We start from the raw sequence: 16477 nt of genomic DNA on the forward strand, positions 1-16477 counted from the left end.
GCAGTCAAAGTCCCGATGTATCATGACCCAGGGCAGGGAATAGTCGGCGGAGGTTCCTCTGCAGATCAACAGAGATACCATGAAGGGCCAGCTTGGAAGAAGAGACTCAATGCTACCCAACGAGTAGCCTTGCACGAGGGTCCGGTTTTCAGCCTCCTCGGATATCTATCTATCTATCTCGATCGACCAATCGCGACTAGGAAGCCTCAGATTTGAGTCCTTGCAGTGATGCCTCGTGGGGGAACTCTTCGGTTCACGAATGGTCCGTGGATACCACAGGCTCGGTCTCGGAGGCATCCGGCGGGAGGCGAAGAGGCCTCGCAAGTAGAAGTGGCTCTGCTTACTATTCTGTTCCAAAGTACTCTTATACGGAGTAGACAGAGGTGATCGGCGTCCCGAGATGGGATTGACTGCATGGTCATGGGCTCTCGTGAGGCGTATGGTCGAGCATCTGGGCCCTGTGGTGAACAACGACCGGCGAGCCAAGCTTCGCTGGTCCAGATTACCGGAGGCACGGTGTTTGTAAACCATGCCAAGATTGATCCTTCAATTTTGCAAGTCCATCTAGCGTGTTCTAACATGGGTTTGCTAGCCAGCCACGAGGGCAAGATTGAAGACCTTGGCAGGCGCCTGTTGGAACTGCTCGGCATGGCATGGGTACATGACGAGCTCTACTTGGCACGAACAGAAACAAGCACGATGACAAGCCAGATGTTGCTCCCGGCTACAGTCCTATTCAGCTAGGTAGCAGTGTAGCACTCCGTAGATGTCCTGCCGGGGCGGGGAATGAAAGTGTCGCGATGTTCCGTACAACCGTGAAGACCATGTCTGGCTTCAAGCTTGGCAGGGTTAGGGTAGGTAGTCCCAAGCCACTAGGTAGTTCAGTTGACGCCCATCGCCATGGCCCAAAGCCCAAAGCGCGGGCTCCCACTCGAATGCTTGACGCCATGCGCACGCACGTCAGGGAAAGCGAATTTGATGTCGGGAGCAGGCCAAGCAGGCTTCGGGTCGCCCACGGTCCGCCGACCGAAACGAGCCTGAGACAGGACGAGGTCGCAGAACCCCGGCCGGGCCCCGTGGCAGCCCCTGTCTGTCAATCTAGCGCGCCACAGCACTTAGCCTACCCGGGACTAAGGCGCTGTACTCGGTTCGCAAACGACGGCGCTAGGGGTTCCTTGGGGGCCCTTGGAGGCTCTACTTCTGCTCCGCTTGCCCCTGTCAAGGCCCTGCTTGGGGTTTAAGCTATGCGGGTCCGGATCTGGGGGGTCGAGCTCCTTGCCCAGATACACTCACTTTCCCGGGAGCACGACGACGCCTGATTGGGCCGCAGGCCACTTCTCACGATGCTCCGGTTCAGTCTTCTCCCTGAGCGCCACAGAGGAAACGAAACAATCCTTATCATTCTCCTGTCAACCGTCAACCCTCTTGGGCGGGTCCCCTCCCCTTCCCTCCCTCCCCTGCCCACGCTGCCCTCCCATCCTGTCCAGGGCAGGCCGGCTCTTCAAGGGTAAGGCGCTCCGAGCGAGCGAGAGAGAGAGAGAGGAGCTCGAGCTTTCTGGATGGCTGCCCTGTCGCATTGCGGGACGTGATGGAGTTGCCGTCGCAGGACTGCTGAAGCCGGGCACGGAACGAGCTGTAGCCGCTCTCCATCCCATCTCAATCAAATCGCGATGATCTCTTGGCATGCCCTTTCTCTTAACTCGGCCCTGCTTCCCACCAAGAGCTGCATCTTCCGTCCTCTTGTTCTCCTCCTGCCCTTCTTTTCACCCCCATCCCATCCAACCCTCCGTTCCTTTCTGCAAACCCTTTTGAACCAAAAGCGCTGGTCTGCTTTCCTGGGATCAACGTTTTGTTGCTCGTCAGTCTCTATCGTTCACTACTATCATTTTCGATTTAATACGCTTTAATTTCTTCAACAACCCAGGAGGGACTCTTGTTGTTGTTTAGAACAGCCAGGCTGGTCTTGCTATCATTCTACAACATCGCCACATTCTTTTTGCCATCTTGGATCCAGGGGAACCAGACAAGGTCACACACACACACACACGCACAACGCAGATAATCAGTCGAGATGCCTTCCTTCATGAAGACCGCGGCCGCCGTCCTGGCCTTTGCTGCCGCCGCCACTGCCTTGCCAGCACACCCGAGGCTCACCCGGGGCCAGATGAAGTTCTACGAGTACTCGAAGCGACAGAACGCCGCCGCTGCTGCCCTCGGCCTGACGGATATTGACATCCTGCAATTGTACGTGGTCTTGTTCTTCACACACACACACAGCCGTAGCACAGATTCACATGGGGACTAACATGCACAACCTACCAGCGCCCTGACGCTCGAGTGGCTCGAGACGGCCTTCTACCAGCAGGGCTTCGCCAAGTTCCCGGCCTCGGACTTCCTGGCCCTCGGCCTGACCCAGGCGCAGGTCAACGACCTCATCAGCATCGGCGCCAGCGAGCAGGCCCACGTCGGGCTCCTGCAGGGCGCCATCGCGCAGGCGGGCGTCAAGCCCGTCCAGCCCTGCACCTACAACTTTGGCTTCACCGACGCAAAGGGCATGGTCGCCACGGCCGCCGTGCTCGAGAACGTCGGCGTGTCGGCCTACCTCGGCGGCGCGCCCCTCATCGCCGACGGCTCCATCCTCGGCACCGCCGGCTCCATCCTGACCCAGGAGGCCCGCCACCAGACCTTCATCCGCGTCGCCTCGCAGGTCGCCGCCGCCCCGGGCGCCTTCGACACCTCGCTGTCCCCCAAGCAGGTCTTCTCTCTCGCCGCGCCCTTCATCCAGTCCTGCCCCGAGGGCTCCAACCTCATCCTCACCGCCTTCCCGACCCTGACCATGGCCGCCGGCGCGCCCGCCGCCGCCGCCATCGGCTCCACCATCAACGTCGAGTCCCAGGCCGCCGCCGGCGCCCAGTTCTGCTCCTTCACCAACGGCAACATCGTCGGCGGCACCGCCTTCTCGCCCTTCACCCAGGGCACCGGCTGCACCGTGCCCCAGGGCCTCGCCGGCGTCGTCTACGTCAACCTCGTCACCCAGGCGCCCCTCACCGGCAAGATCACCGACGAGATCATCATGGCCGGCCCTATGGTCATGCAGATCTCGTAAAAAAAAAATGGTGCGAGTCCAAGAAGAGTTCACCACTGGGGAACAAGAAACGTGTAATGGCGGCAGGGCGGAGGGGGGGGAAGACGGTGGTGGTTGACACATACACAGACAAAAACCTGGGAAGGAGCTCCTACTCCGTGACGAAACACAAAGCGATGTTTGATACCACGGAGCCCGATCTTAAGACAAAAAATCCCCTCCTTTTTTTTTCTCTCTTCACTTCTCTCGGGCTTGATAGACATAGCCTGTATATACCCTTATACCTATAAATGCATCCCAGGGCATTGAGGAGCTTTTTTTACTTCCCTTGTTTTTTTCATCATCCTTTTTTTTATATATTGCTTCATTCTATACCATCCATCTATCGGTGCTACTACCCTGTTTTCTTCTCTCCTTCGGCGCAAGGAGAATGGGGACAATGGAGACGGCCGAAAAGAAATGAGAGAAAAGGCACTCTTGCCCTTGGGCATCTCCAGCAGAGAGATCAGGGAAGAGGAGCCGATTTTGTTATTTAGAAATTCTTCAATTCAACCAAAAAAATTACTAAAAAAAAGCCCTCTACATTCGAGTGTGCCTTTTTGGCGAAAATAGTGTGAACTTGACCTGGTATAAGAAGACCATCATCAAACCATTTATCACCAGTTAAATCATATGTGTCATGGTGTAGCTCTTTTATCATAAGCGACAAGAAAAAACTGTACGTCTTCGTGAACTTTGCGTGTGAATTCTGGACCCGTCTGAGCTTCCCTTCCGGGTCTATGCACCGGGGGTTCGTTCGTACATACAAGAACTTTCATGTGAGAAACAAAAAAGCCCAAATCAATAACCGACAGTGACATGTTCTATAGCATGATGATTTACCAGAAGAAAAAAAAAGGACGAAACTCTCCTCTGTCTGCTCTCTACTCACTCCTCCTCTCCAGATCGCACCCCCCCACCCTTACTCTCGTCCTATGAATGACAAAGCTGCGCCCTTACTCGTCCATAACTGATGCAAACTTGTCCAGCATGGCCTGCTGTATGGCCTCGTACTAAAATGACGGACGACAGAGTCAGCAACCTGTAAAAAGCTCGGGGTTGGGGCGTCAATGTATGTCATGGCAACGTACCTTCTTGCAAATCTTCTCCTGGCCCTCGGTCGGCACCTCAAACTTGAGGCTCCGCAGCTGGCCCTGCAGCTCCTGCGTCGCCTCGCGGACCTTGGCCCACGACTGGCCCTGCGAGATGGCCTTCTGCGCCTCGTCGTGGAAGCCCATCATGAGGCGCATCATCCACTCCGTCTTCCAGATGGGGCAGAACTGGTCGTAGTCGCTGTAGCCGTTCTGCTGCAAAAAGTCCTCCTTGATCAGCGTGGCCATGTCGAGCGTGATCTTGTCCGGGTCCGACAGCGCCGCCTTGCCCACCAGCTGCACGACCTGGTCGAGCTCCTCCGAGTTGGACAGCAGCTGCTTGATGCTGTTGCGCAGCCGCGGGAACTCGGGGTACTCCTTCTCGTACCACTTGTCCAGCACCATGGTGTACTTGGAGTACGACACGGACGTGTTGATGGACGGGAAATGCTTGCGCTGGGCGAGCTTCTTGTCCAGACCCCAGAAGACCTGCACGATACCCAGGGTGGACGTCGTGACCGGGTCGGAGAAATCACCACCGGGGGGGCTGACGGCTCCGACGATGCTGACACTGCCGTCTCGCTCCGGTGAGCCGAGGGCTTGAACCTTGCCGGCACGCTCGTAGAAGCTGGCCAGCTTGGTACTCAGATAGGCCGGGAAACCCTGGTCCGCAGGCATCTCTCCAAGACGACCCGAAAGCTCACGCAGGGCCTCGGCCCAACGGGAAGACGAGTCGGCCATCATGGCGACGTCGAGACCCTGATCACGGAAATATTCTGCCACCGTAATTCCAGTGTAGATAGAGGCCTCACGGGCGGCGACGGGCATGTTGGAGGTGTTGGCGATGAGCGTCGTGCGCTTCATGATGGGCTCCTTGCGACCCTCGACCTCGATAGACAGCTCGGGGAAATCCTTCAAGACTTCAGCCATCTCGTTACCGCGCTCACCGCCTATGAAAAGAAAAAAAGTTAGTATATAACTCATATGCGAGGTAATTTGAGGTAGTGCTGTAGCAGGCGACTTACATCCAACGTAGACGATGATATCACTGTTGGAGAACTTGGACACTGACTGACTGATGACAGTCTTGCCGCAGCCGAAAGCACCTGGGATGGCGACGGTACCACCCAGGACACTGGGGAAGAGGGCGTCGAGCACACGCTGGCCGACGAGGAACGGGCTGTTGGCCGAGTGCTTCTCCGTGGTTGGCCTGGGCACACGGACGGGCCAGGTCTGCATCATGCCGTACTGGGTCTTCTTGCCGTCGAACTCGACCTCGAGGATCTTCTCGTCGACTGTGTACTCGCCCTTGTCGGCAATCTTGGTGATGGTACCCCGGGCGCGGGGCGGGAAGAGGATCCTGTGGACCTTGATGAAGGAGTTCTCAAAGACGGTACCCCAGACGTCGCCTCCCGTGATGTGGTCGCCGACCTTCATGGTGGGAGTGAACTCCCACTTCTTTGTCCGGTCGAGGGCGGGTACGGAGATACCGCGGGGGATATAGATGCTCTTGGATATCTCGGAAATCTTCTCGAGTGGTCGCTGGATACCATCGTAGATGTTGTTGAGGAGGCCAGGGCCGAGCTCGACGGAGAGGGGCTTGCCGGTCCGTCGTACGGGATCGCCGACTTGCACACCCGCTGTTGCCCATTGCACAAACTGTTAGTATTCATCCTCAGACTGGGAGCTAGGTTGATGTATGCAGGTCGAGGTATTTCTGATCTGCAAAGCCGAACTTCTAGATGGGGGGGAGGGGGGAAGGCTATGAGATTGCCAACGCACCAGTCTCCTCGTAGACCTGGATCGATGCTCTGTCTGCACTGATCCTGATGACCTCTCCGACCAGGTTATCGTGACCGACCCTGACGAGCTCGTACATGGCAACACCCTCCATCTCCTCGGCAATCACGACAGGGCCGGAGATGGAGTAGATCTTGCCTACGTGGTCCATCTTGAACGTATCTGCGCGGTCGTAGGTCGATGGAAAAGGTGTAGAGGAGAATAGATGAGCAGCAGAGCGCAGAGAACAATTGGGAAGCGGGAGGTGACGATCCGCGGGGGGAAGCTACTCGTCTTGGAGTTGCGATGATGGGATGGATGGATGAGGTAGATACGGTAAGTGGTTGCAGATGCGGCTTCAAGGTCTGGGATAGCTGTGACCCGCTGCTGGCCGACTAAGGTACTGACTGGTTGTGCTCTGTATTGCGACGTAATGGGTCCGGGTCAGCAGCAGCGACAGGCGGGTGTTTGGGTTGGTGGGGAAAAACCACACCAGTCGAGCTCATGTGCTCCAGTGGGTGGTGGGTGGTGTTGCTTCGCTATCAAAATCCCTCTCAAGCTGCAGCCTGGATCCCACAGTGCGTAACAGTGCGCATAACAGCTCCATTGACACCGTTAGAGCTTCGAGGTATCGTCATGAGCCGTCCAAACTGGTCACTCGATATAGGCGATGGTTCATGTTGCGCAACGCACAGCTCCACCCATTGACGTTCAATAGATCATTATATCATTATTCTACAGGTGCACCCTGCTATACATTACTCGACGCCATAAAACACAACAAGACCAAGTCCAAATCCGAATCCAAACTCAGCATCGTCAACCAACGAGATCCATCGTTCAGGTACAAATCCAAAGCTAAATCTCGTTTCCATGACCAAACAGGTAAAATCTTCAAATAGCGCTGCGTTCTGTCATCTGGTCGTTTGTCGTGAGAACCGTGTCCTCATGCTTTCGCCGAATGTATATGCAAGAAATGTAGCCGCTCCCTCTGGGAACTCTATATGCAAGAGACGGAGTGCCCGACAACTCCACCGTGTCGCTGGCGAAATTCCCCCCTCAAAGGCAATATCTACAATAGGTCAACGGTTCTGACCTGCTGGTCTCTGTTCTCCTCGGGAACAGTGAGACCATCCCTGGTCGGCGACAAGCTCTTCTCCCACTCTTTCATGAAGTCAGAGGCGGTACGCTTGATGTTGCCGGGAGTCAGCCGGTTCAGGACAGCCCAGGACATGTCATCAAGCTTGCTGGGAGAGTCTGACGGTGTCGACGACTGCGCTCCAGTCCGCTGAGTTGCCCTGCGATTACACATCAATCAGCAAAGCTCCTAACCAAGGGCTGATAGCGAGGGAGATGCTCTTACGATGGTGTCTCGTTCTCGTCATTCTTCTCCGGAATTGCGTCAATGAGGTCGCCATTGACCGTGGTGCCGCTCCATCGCGGCGACTTGACAGGTGGACTATCCCAGTTTGTCCAATCGTTATCATCAAATGAATCGACCGTCAGAGGCGTCCACGAGAAACGCTTCGCCGCCTTCCCCTCGGCCTTGGACACCTTTCGCTGGTGCTCGGCCGCGGGGGCAGTGTTTTGTGTTGCCCTTTCCGGATTGTCTGTATACCGGGCCGGCGGTGTTGGCGTGTGTTCAAAGGCCCTGCTCACGTGTGGTCGGGTGGTAGGTCCGGAGGCCTTGATAGTATCTTGGTTTTCACCAGACAGGGAATGTCCTGCCCGAGGGTTTCCAGCAGCACCCCTTGAAGGCGCGCCGGTGCCCGTGATGGGCTCGTCACCCACCGTGGCTTGTCGCAGATCCTCAACAAAAGTCCAGAGTCCGGCTTTAAAGTCATCGGCAACCTGCTTCAGACCACCAACTTGCTGGGTCGAGCGCGGGGCCCACGATGCCCGCTTCGACAGCTGTGCTGGTGTGATAGGGCTCCGGCGGTGAATGCTCTGGAAGACAGCCTCCAGTTCCTGGGAGGGTGATTTGACCAGACCGACATCGTCCTCGTGAACCGAGAAGTCGTCCGTGGTCTTGGTCGGAGACAAGAGTGAGAGCGTTCTCGTATGAGCACCGCGAAAAACACGTCGTCTTGACTGAGTCGGCGTGCTCTGTGCACTCTGCTGCCCCAGGAGAAGTGCCTTGCGCCTGTCCATTTCAACACTTCGCCTCGTGAGCGGGTCTTCCTCTGGGTTAGGAGGCGTGCTCGTCTGGATTTGGAGGGATAGCGGTCTCAGTGGCTCCTTTCTGCGAATCTCGGACCTCTTCTTGAACGCCTCGTGATGTGCCCACTGCTTCTTGAGGCGGGATAATTCACGTTCCGCCCCGTCGAGCTCTTCGCGGAGCTCGAGCACACGTCTCTCCTGGGTAGCAATGGCCGTGATGAAATTGTTTGTGTCAGTCGGCGACGTGACTGCGGATGTGTCAATTGGTGTAGGCGGATACGACGACACAGCCGTCGACGAGCTTGGGGGAGGGCGGCTCGGGCAAGCTGTTGGCGGCGCGATGGGGAGAGTGAGTGAGAGGCGGTTGGTATTTCGAGACGCAGTAGACTCAGACCTGGCGGACCGGGTTTCAGACGCGTGCTCATCCAGCCCCCCGCCCGTGGGCAAGGGCGGAGGAGGCATTGCTTCTGACCTGGCAATCTCTGATGCGCCGGCCTCCTTGGAGAGCTTGTCGGAGCTCGGCCTAGGCGCCGGGTCGGGTTTGGAGCCGTCACCTTCCATCTTGCCTTGGTACAACGTGAAGAGGTGCTCTACGGCGGCTCGATCTAAAGAATTAAAACAAGGACTCTCGTCAGATGTTGGCGCTGCCGGAGTGTGATTCTGCGAGGTTTGCTGGAAAAGCTCTGCCCGTCGAGCGAATGCAGACGCACGGCGTCGCTTGCGGTAAGGAGCGGCAGCTGGAGCACCGTGGGTGCGCCTCTGGCGGGATCGCAAAGGAGCGGTCGTTCTTCTGGCGACGACGTGAGCCTTGGTAATGCGGTTTAGGCGCTTCGCATTGAAAAGAGTGTTGGAGCAGGCCGATAGTAAACAAATCTGGAATAGAAGAACTGTCATGAAGAAAGAAGCGATAGGGGACGTGTGGTTACAACCATCTCCGTCGTCCCTATTATTGGCAGGCAGGCAATTCGAATTGGCGAGCTCGAGCTAGGGTAGCTAACCGTAGGACAGGGGTGTTGCTTGGTTGTTGATAGGGCGAGATGAGGGGGGCAACGGTTGCCGAAGCTGCTCACCAAGGAGGGTACGGAGTACAGGCCGCCTGGAGATGGCCGGGCAGTGGGCCGCGCTGATGCGGGTAACGAGGGACAAGAACGGTGCGGTAAGCGGACCAGTTCGATGGAGAAGTTGATATGATGCTATGGGGAGTTTATGGAGCGGAGGACAGGGCAGTTGAAACCAGGCCCGGCGCTCGAGTACGACAATGATGGCTCTGTCTGTGAAAAGAGGCAGAGGAATCAAAATCGACTTGGAGGACGAGGCGTGGGAAGCAGGGTCTTGAAGGATAGTCAAGGTCGGTTTAAGTATGGTGTGATGACGGTCATTTCGCTCCCAATATTATTGTTCTGTTTCCCCGGTCATCCTTGCATCCGCGGGCCTGGCTGTGAGTGCTAGGGAAACACGCATAGACCGTCTGGGGTCATGGCCATGTGAATCGCTGCCAAAAAGTAAATAGGGGTCCACAAAACAGCAGGGCCGGTGGGTTTAGTAGGGGGGGCGAACGCGACGCCCAGAAGCTGTGCAGATGAAGGAGCAGGCAGGGGATCTCGTACCTCTGCTGTGGTCGGCGATTTGGACACAGTGGTGACGTGTGAGTGAGCAGGTCTCAGATATGTCATACACACAGATAGCAAGAAGAGGGTAGCAGAAAAGGACGGCAATTCAAGAAACAAATGCCAGCGGAAGGGGCCGGAGAGTGTGTGACATGACCCAGCAGAAAGGGAAAAGAAGCGCAGGGAAAAGAGTGCCTGGATACAACACCGGATGACCATGCAGATGAAGATTAAAAAGAGCAGGGGTTTGTTGAGCTCCGACAGGGGATCGTTGTTATTATTAGGGGCTGATCACCAGAGAGAGGTGTGGGAATGCCGAACGCGGCCTACTCCGTACCTTAATGCCATCAAAACATTACACCTCGATGCAGCCAATCAGAACCTGTAGACCGTGTACACCAGGCACGCAACCCCCAACCCATGCTTTCCCTGGTAATGATGCAGGCGAGTGTACGGAGTATATTTCCATCTTCTCTTCATGTTCTAGAAGACCGAGGAAAGGAACAAGATCTTTCTTGCATCCGTTTCAGGATTCGTGCCGAGGATTCATGTCCCGAGAGCCAATCATTAGTGAGCATTCTTGTGCCAATATCATCACGACTGTGTTCTAGAGAGGACTCGGGCAGTAGGGAAATCAATGGGAGGAACTCATAAAGGAAAAGAATCTTGGACAGCCCCCGATCTGTCGTTCCTAAAGTGAAGTCGCAGGCTTTCAAAGCTGTAACACAATGCACTGTAAAGAAGATGCGTGCCTTCCTCTAAAGTCACTTCTCTGGTTATACCTAGTAGTCAATACAGAGAGTTGGAAGGTACTAGCTGTGAAAGAAGGAAGGTGCCTCTGAGACCAACCGAGTGAATGTCGTCCCAAATTTGCAAAAGTCGTGCTGGTGAATTGCTTGACCACAAAGGTCTATTCACATTCACTTGACCAGCATGACACCAATCAAGGCAGTACGACGTCCAATCTCTCGCCTGCCTTGGTGATTTCAATGGTCCAACCGAGTTCTCATCCGAATAACCTCGATGTCTTCAGTCCTCCCAGCAGCCATGATGACACCCAAAGAGCATAACGAGGAGTCCCAGGAGAGCATCAATATTCTGGATGTGTACATGGACTGGTACGGTGTCGGGACAGTACGCTGAGGCAGCCCCTGCATTTTGGTCTAATACCGGCCGGCTAACGTTTTATTCGTCTAGCTGAGCAGTTCCCCAGCTCCGGGAGAAACGCAAGAATCGGATCTTGTCGCTCCTCCACCTTGTCTACCCACACAGGCAACACCCGGAAACGTGACAAAAGGTGAGCTTGAATCGCTCTATCTTTTTTTCTTTTTTTTTGTCTTTCCCTTTTTTCTTTCTTTTCCTGCATTACAAGTCCATTCGAGCATTTACTTAGTGTTTTGTCTTGAACAGTTCACCAGGCATATGTGGGAAGCCGTCTTCTCGAGTCCGAGTCCGGTCCACATAAGGTACGTCCAATGTCGTTCCCGATCACTCCGCTCTAAAATGGCCACACTCCCCGCTAGTGGAGGTCCGATACACATGGTTGGCACTGACCCATTTCCTCACTTTCTAGACACGGGACCACGCGACATTGCAGCTACATCGCGCGTCGCGAAGTGCGTCATCCACAGAGAAACACTATCGAAAGCGGGATCACGGTGATCGGTCTCTGGCAGATATCACGCCCAGGACAAACGCCGTAACAGAGGTTGCATCTCCCGTGGCCGATCCTGTCTTTTCGGCCCAACTCAACCCGGCGCCCTCGGTTCTCTCCGAGGCTAGCAACGAGCCATGCTCGGAGGTGTTTTGTAAAGATGGTCAACCTCAGGATATAGCCTCAGCGCACTCACAAATACCCGAGAAGGCCGTCAATATGGATCCTTCTCAGTCTCCGACCCAGTCAAATGATGGGCGCAGCTATGAGCAATATTACAGGAGCTCCCCAAGGCTGCAGGATGAACTGCCCTCTACAGCCCTTGGACTCGACGACCACTTCCCAAGTTCGCAGGAGCAAAAGACTCTGAATGAGGAAGACACTGGCGCTGTCATTTTCGGGACAAGCCATATAGCAGCGCACGCCACTCAATCTACCGTCCCCGATGACTCAGGTCTTGTGGACTTCGGCTTGGTGCTTCAAGGCGATGCCGAGTCTCAGCAACATGCACCGAACCATGGCTCGTTCCAATTTCCGGAAACACCAGCCCAACCCAAGAACCCGTTCGCCGCTCACGACCGAGCACAGTTGCTCGGCGGTTCGCAGCTATTCAGACAGACGCAGTTCTCGTCTGCCGTGCGGGGTGGGATCAGCCCAACATCGTCAAGACCGTCGCCAAACGATTTCCAGCCCAATTCAATATCCCCAAATCCAGTCATCTCATCACCGCTAAAGGCTCGTGGCTTGCCATCTTCGCCTATGTTGCAGCCAACTTCAAGCCCTGAGCGTGAAGCTGGAATCCTGTCAGAACCTCCAGGAGCAGATGAGTTACGTTTCGAAGAGCCGACCCCCAAGGGTCCGGTTGTTCAAAATCCGCTCCAGTACATTGCCTCAAAGAAGCATTTGACCTCTGGACCCATGGAACAATATGAGCCAATGAAGCTATCACAGCTCAGGAGAGAGACATCCAACGAGTACTCTAACCTGAGCTCTGATGGAGAGACAAGCGACGATGATGACTTCAGGCGTCGGCGAAGAGCGGAGGAAAAAAAGTCTGCCGCTAAGCGAAAACTCTCCTCGATCAGTTTCAAGGGTTCCTCAGAGTCTGATGAAGTCGAGGTGCCGTCCACCAACAAGAAGGGAAAACAGTCTCCAGCCTCGCTCCCTGGGGATCATGCTACTTCGAAAGGTGAAGGGACCAGCACCCCCGAGGGCCAAGACACCGTGGCGGACTCCCAGAAAGATCTGGTAGTTGCTCAGTCCCTGGAAGCAGCTGAGACTGCTTCGGGGGATGATCTGCCAACAGCCAAGTCTGTCGGAGATGGGGGGCATACTCGTGGCGAGGTTTTGACACGATCTCCAGGTTCCGCTGTAGCTGCATTAGACAGAGATGGCTCCGCGTTTCCGGCAACTTGGAGCAATCCCTTGGATCAAGGAGAGGCCATTCCTGAGACCAGTCCCGCGCCGCAGCAGCCTCGGCCCTTCAGCACCTTCCAAAACCAATCTTCAACATCCGAGTCTCTGGTCGGCTTTTCTTATCCAACGCTCCAGAGCGACGGACAACCTCAAGCATCTCGGCAAGGCGTGCCATCGTCCAAGGAGGATAATGCTGCAATTCAAGCGTCGGTGGATTCAAAGACTCGCGGCTCGCATCATGATACATCAACTGACATACAGACCGATCTACACCCGAGCTACGAAAACACTGCAGTCTCCTCCCTAGCTCTTCCAGAACCCAAAGCAGATGGGCTTCCTGCTGTGCCATCGTCAGTGCCTTCTTCTCCGCCTGCCTTGAGTACCCGAGCGAGGAAGCGTGCACGAGTCATATCCAGCGGGCAAACAGAGCCTGGGGCCCCTTCAAGCTCAGCTATGCAAGGTTCGACGTCGAGCTTGAGCACGCTGTCTGTAACGCCTACGCTATCGGAGAAGACTACACCTGCAACGGATGATTGCGGAGAAGCAGCCCATCTTGTGAGCGGCGATCATTCCTCTCCCGCGGTTTCCAGAGATCTCCGACGCAAGGCAACAAAAGCAGCGCCAAAAACGATTACTTACGGCGGACGGACCAGGGTGGCCACGAGATCCAGAAAGCCGCCAGTGTATACGGAACCGCCCTCCACTGATGAGCTGGGTCGTTCCCCGTCTTCCACGCCAACGTTTGATCGTAGCGTGAATGCACCCCTTGCTGGGATTGCGAGGCCAGGACGCGCACCATCACGCGCCCAGTCCACTTCTCGAGATCGAAGCCTAGGTGCCCAACAGCTCTTCCTTGGCATGGCATTTGCCATCTCTTTCCAGTCAGAGAAGCCAGGTGAGAATGCAGAGCAGTACCATGATCGTATGGCAACCGCGAAAGAATTAGAACATCAAATCATACAAGAAGGCGGCACCGTGCTTTCGAGCGGCTTTGATGAGCTATTTGATCATCCTCCAATCCGAAGCACATCGACGAGTCCTGCTTCCACCCCACCAGACGATGTCGATATCCCTCTGCGTTCCGCGGCAAGCTCTATCGGGTTCACCGCGCTGATAGCCGACGGGCATTCCAGGAAAGTGAAATACATGCAGGCTCTCGCATTGGGACTGCCTTGTATTGCCTCACGCTGGATCTCTACATGCTTGGAGAAGAAGAGAGTGGTTGACTGGACGCCGTATCTTCTTTGTGCAGGGCAGTCATCGTTCCTCGGCGATGCTATCCGCTCTAGGAACATTGTACCGTACGATGCTTCAAGCGCTAAGTTGTCGGATGTCTTGGAACACCGGCCTAGGTTCCTGGCTGGCAACCGCATTCTTCTCGTGATGAAGAAGACAGATGAAAGCAAGAAGATGGTTTATGTCTTTCTTGCCTGGGTGCTAGGGGCCTCGCTGTCTCGCGTGTACAACTTGAAAGACGCTCGAGTCCAGCTCAAAGCCATGGAGGCTGTTGATCGCCCATACGACTGGGTATATGTCGACGGGAAATCAGGACAGAGCGAGTCCTTGTTTACCACAGGCGCAACTAATGGCAAGAAGCGGAAGAGATCCAGCACGACCACGAGCGGAGCCAGCACCCCTCCCAAGAGGATCAAGACCTTGAGCGATGAGCTGGTCATCCAGAGCCTGATCCTGGGCAGGCTTATCGATGAAGAAGATGGGATCGAACAGTGATGAGATGACTGATCTCGAAGTACTACGCCCGGGCTTGTAAAAATATGTGCAAAACATAAAAATGAGATGGGTTGGGCATTTGCATGGCGTCTCGGTGCTATTCTGATGATGGCTGGCGGATACAAGAACAAAGGCTCGGAAATAGGGAAGTCTTCTATGTATGCATAGCAGACTGAAAAGCAATGAACGAGCCCCGTTTGGAAGGTACATGCCAGAATGTTTCTGCAACGTCTGCGTTGATCCAAGCATCCGCTGCATGCTTGGACTTCGGACAAGTCTGCCAGTCGGTCGTTGGCGTATTGTGAAAGCCCATGTGCCCACTGTGCCTTAAGAACAAAAAAGGCGGCAACGCTAGACCTGAGGAGAAATTGCGACATAAACAGAAATAAAGGGGCGTTGGTTCCGGGACTGCTCTTCTGTACCTCGTTTATTGGAGATACTAATACACAAGTTGCCTCTCTGGCCTGGACAACCAAAGACCTTTTGGATAGCTCGTAATTTTATTTTCTTCCCCCAAGATACTCGTCCATTTCACTCAGTCCTCGGTCTTTTACTCTCTGAATCATCGCCAGTCCCGTGGCCATTCGTGGCGCCTCCTTGACCATTCTCACCCTCGGCCTCGTCCCGGCCCCGAACCCTCCCCGCGCCTTCGCCAAGCTCTCCGCTGACTCCCTCGTCCCCGATCCAGTTGCCCTCCTCGTCGAAATACTCATGCATGTTCTCGGCCGTGATCCAGCCTCCACTCCCAGGGAAGGGCGGCGGCAAACCATCATCACCGCCGCCGCCGGCAGACCTGAAGACGCCGGGCAGTCCATCGATGGCCTCGGCGTCGTCGACACTGCTCTCGAAGACGATGCGGTCCATGTCGTCGTCCTCGTCTTCGCCGCCGTCCTGCGGCGGGTCCGGGTGCAGGTCGGCGCAGGCGGATACTGCCTCGAAGAGCTTGGCGGTTTCGGAGCTCGCCGGGGGCGGCGCCTCGCCGTTTGTGGGAGGGGCGTCTGATGTGGTGGAGGAGGAAGAAGAAGTAGAGGGGGGGACAATAGTGAGCTCGACGGTGTCGAAGTCGTCGTCGGTGGCGCCGCCATCAGCGAGGTCGAGCTGCATGTACACAGACTGGACCTTGCTCGTGGCAGAGTCGCTGAGGGACTTGATAGCGTGGATTGCGATGAGAGGATACGGTATAGAAAGGCCTGTCGAAGAGGCTCGGTTGAATACGGTGAATGTACTTTGCTCACGGTCAGTCCTGGGTCTTTTTGGCGATGCGCACAGCGGCAAGGGGCCAGACGTACTCTGATCCAACAAAGATGTCAACCTCTTGATCTACCAGCTCCTCCTCCTCTGAGCCCTCGATCTCCTCCGAAGCCGCATTCGCATCGGCGGGCGCAACAGCCGCCGGCATGAACGGCAGCCGGCTGATTTGCGACTTGGGGACGAAGGCCTTTGCGCCGGCGGCGTGGTAGTGCAGCACAGGCTTGCCGCCGAAGAAGGTCTCTGGGGTTTGCGACTGGTGCTCGGCGAGCGGGACGTAGTCGCTGGCGGCCGGACACGACCGGATGGTCGTGGTTATGGCTCGGGCTTCCATCTTTTCGTCCTGCGGTCGAGGGATTGTGGGCGCTGAGCGGATGAATTGAGGACGAGAGATGCGCAAGATGGAGGTTTTCGAGTCGCGAAGCTATGTCAGTAGGCATGAAGCTCGAAATTTTGGCGGGGTATCAGGCAGTGATTGATAGCACCGACATTGGAATCTGCTGCCTTATCGGATAAAGGTTTGGACTGGGGTAGGTCATTTATTAGTGCACACGGTACATGGCGCAGTCGTCATTCTGGCGACCCAACAGGCAAACAACTCAAACGGTAAGCCGAAACGGTCCTTTTCTACTCAATGTTTCTTCCTTTCCTTATTCTTCCTTGAAGG

The 16477-nt window shown here is 55.6% G+C and overlaps 5 protein-coding genes across 5 annotated transcripts; 2 read left to right on the forward strand and 3 right to left on the reverse strand.

Annotated features, from left to right (window-relative positions):
* Positions 1 to 2071: 2071 nt before the first annotated feature.
* On the forward strand, positions 2072 to 3106 carry E0L32_001916 (uncharacterized protein; the record flags this gene model as incomplete). The annotated part of the gene is made up of 2 exons (XM_031136048.1): positions 2072 to 2244; positions 2323 to 3106. 2 exons carry the CDS (start codon positions 2072 to 2074, stop codon positions 3104 to 3106), a joined length of 957 nt encoding a protein of 318 aa, XP_030990052.1.
* A 974-nt stretch (positions 3107 to 4080) lies between these two features.
* Positions 4081 to 6166, reverse strand: E0L32_001917 (uncharacterized protein; the record flags this gene model as incomplete). The annotated part of the gene is made up of 4 exons (XM_031136049.1): positions 4081 to 4137; positions 4216 to 5165; positions 5241 to 5855; positions 5998 to 6166. The coding sequence occupies 4 exons, from the start codon at positions 6164 to 6166 to the stop codon at positions 4081 to 4083; spliced, it is 1791 nt and encodes a 596-aa protein (XP_030990053.1).
* Positions 6167 to 7066: 900 nt separating this feature from the next.
* E0L32_001918 (uncharacterized protein) lies at positions 7067 to 9048 on the reverse strand (the record flags this gene model as incomplete). The annotated part of the gene is made up of 2 exons (XM_031136050.1): positions 7067 to 7292; positions 7358 to 9048. 2 exons carry the CDS (start codon positions 9046 to 9048, stop codon positions 7067 to 7069), a joined length of 1917 nt encoding a protein of 638 aa, XP_030990054.1.
* Positions 9049 to 10784: 1736 nt separating this feature from the next.
* Positions 10785 to 14562, forward strand: E0L32_001919 (uncharacterized protein; the record flags this gene model as incomplete). Its single annotated transcript, XM_031136051.1, has 4 exons — positions 10785 to 10895; positions 10959 to 11058; positions 11172 to 11227; positions 11359 to 14562. 4 exons carry the CDS (start codon positions 10785 to 10787, stop codon positions 14560 to 14562), a joined length of 3471 nt encoding a protein of 1156 aa, XP_030990055.1.
* Positions 14563 to 15093: 531 nt separating this feature from the next.
* Positions 15094 to 16144, reverse strand: E0L32_001920 (uncharacterized protein; the record flags this gene model as incomplete). The annotated part of the gene is made up of 2 exons (XM_031136052.1): positions 15094 to 15787; positions 15852 to 16144. 2 exons carry the CDS (start codon positions 16142 to 16144, stop codon positions 15094 to 15096), a joined length of 987 nt encoding a protein of 328 aa, XP_030990056.1.
* Positions 16145 to 16477: the final 333 nt, after the last annotated feature.

Source organism: Thyridium curvatum (genome assembly GCF_004353045.1).
Source record: "Thyridium curvatum strain D216 chromosome Unknown NODE_7_length_750237_cov_83.650653, whole genome shotgun sequence".
NCBI lineage: Eukaryota > Fungi > Ascomycota > Sordariomycetes > Thyridiales > Thyridiaceae > Thyridium > Thyridium curvatum.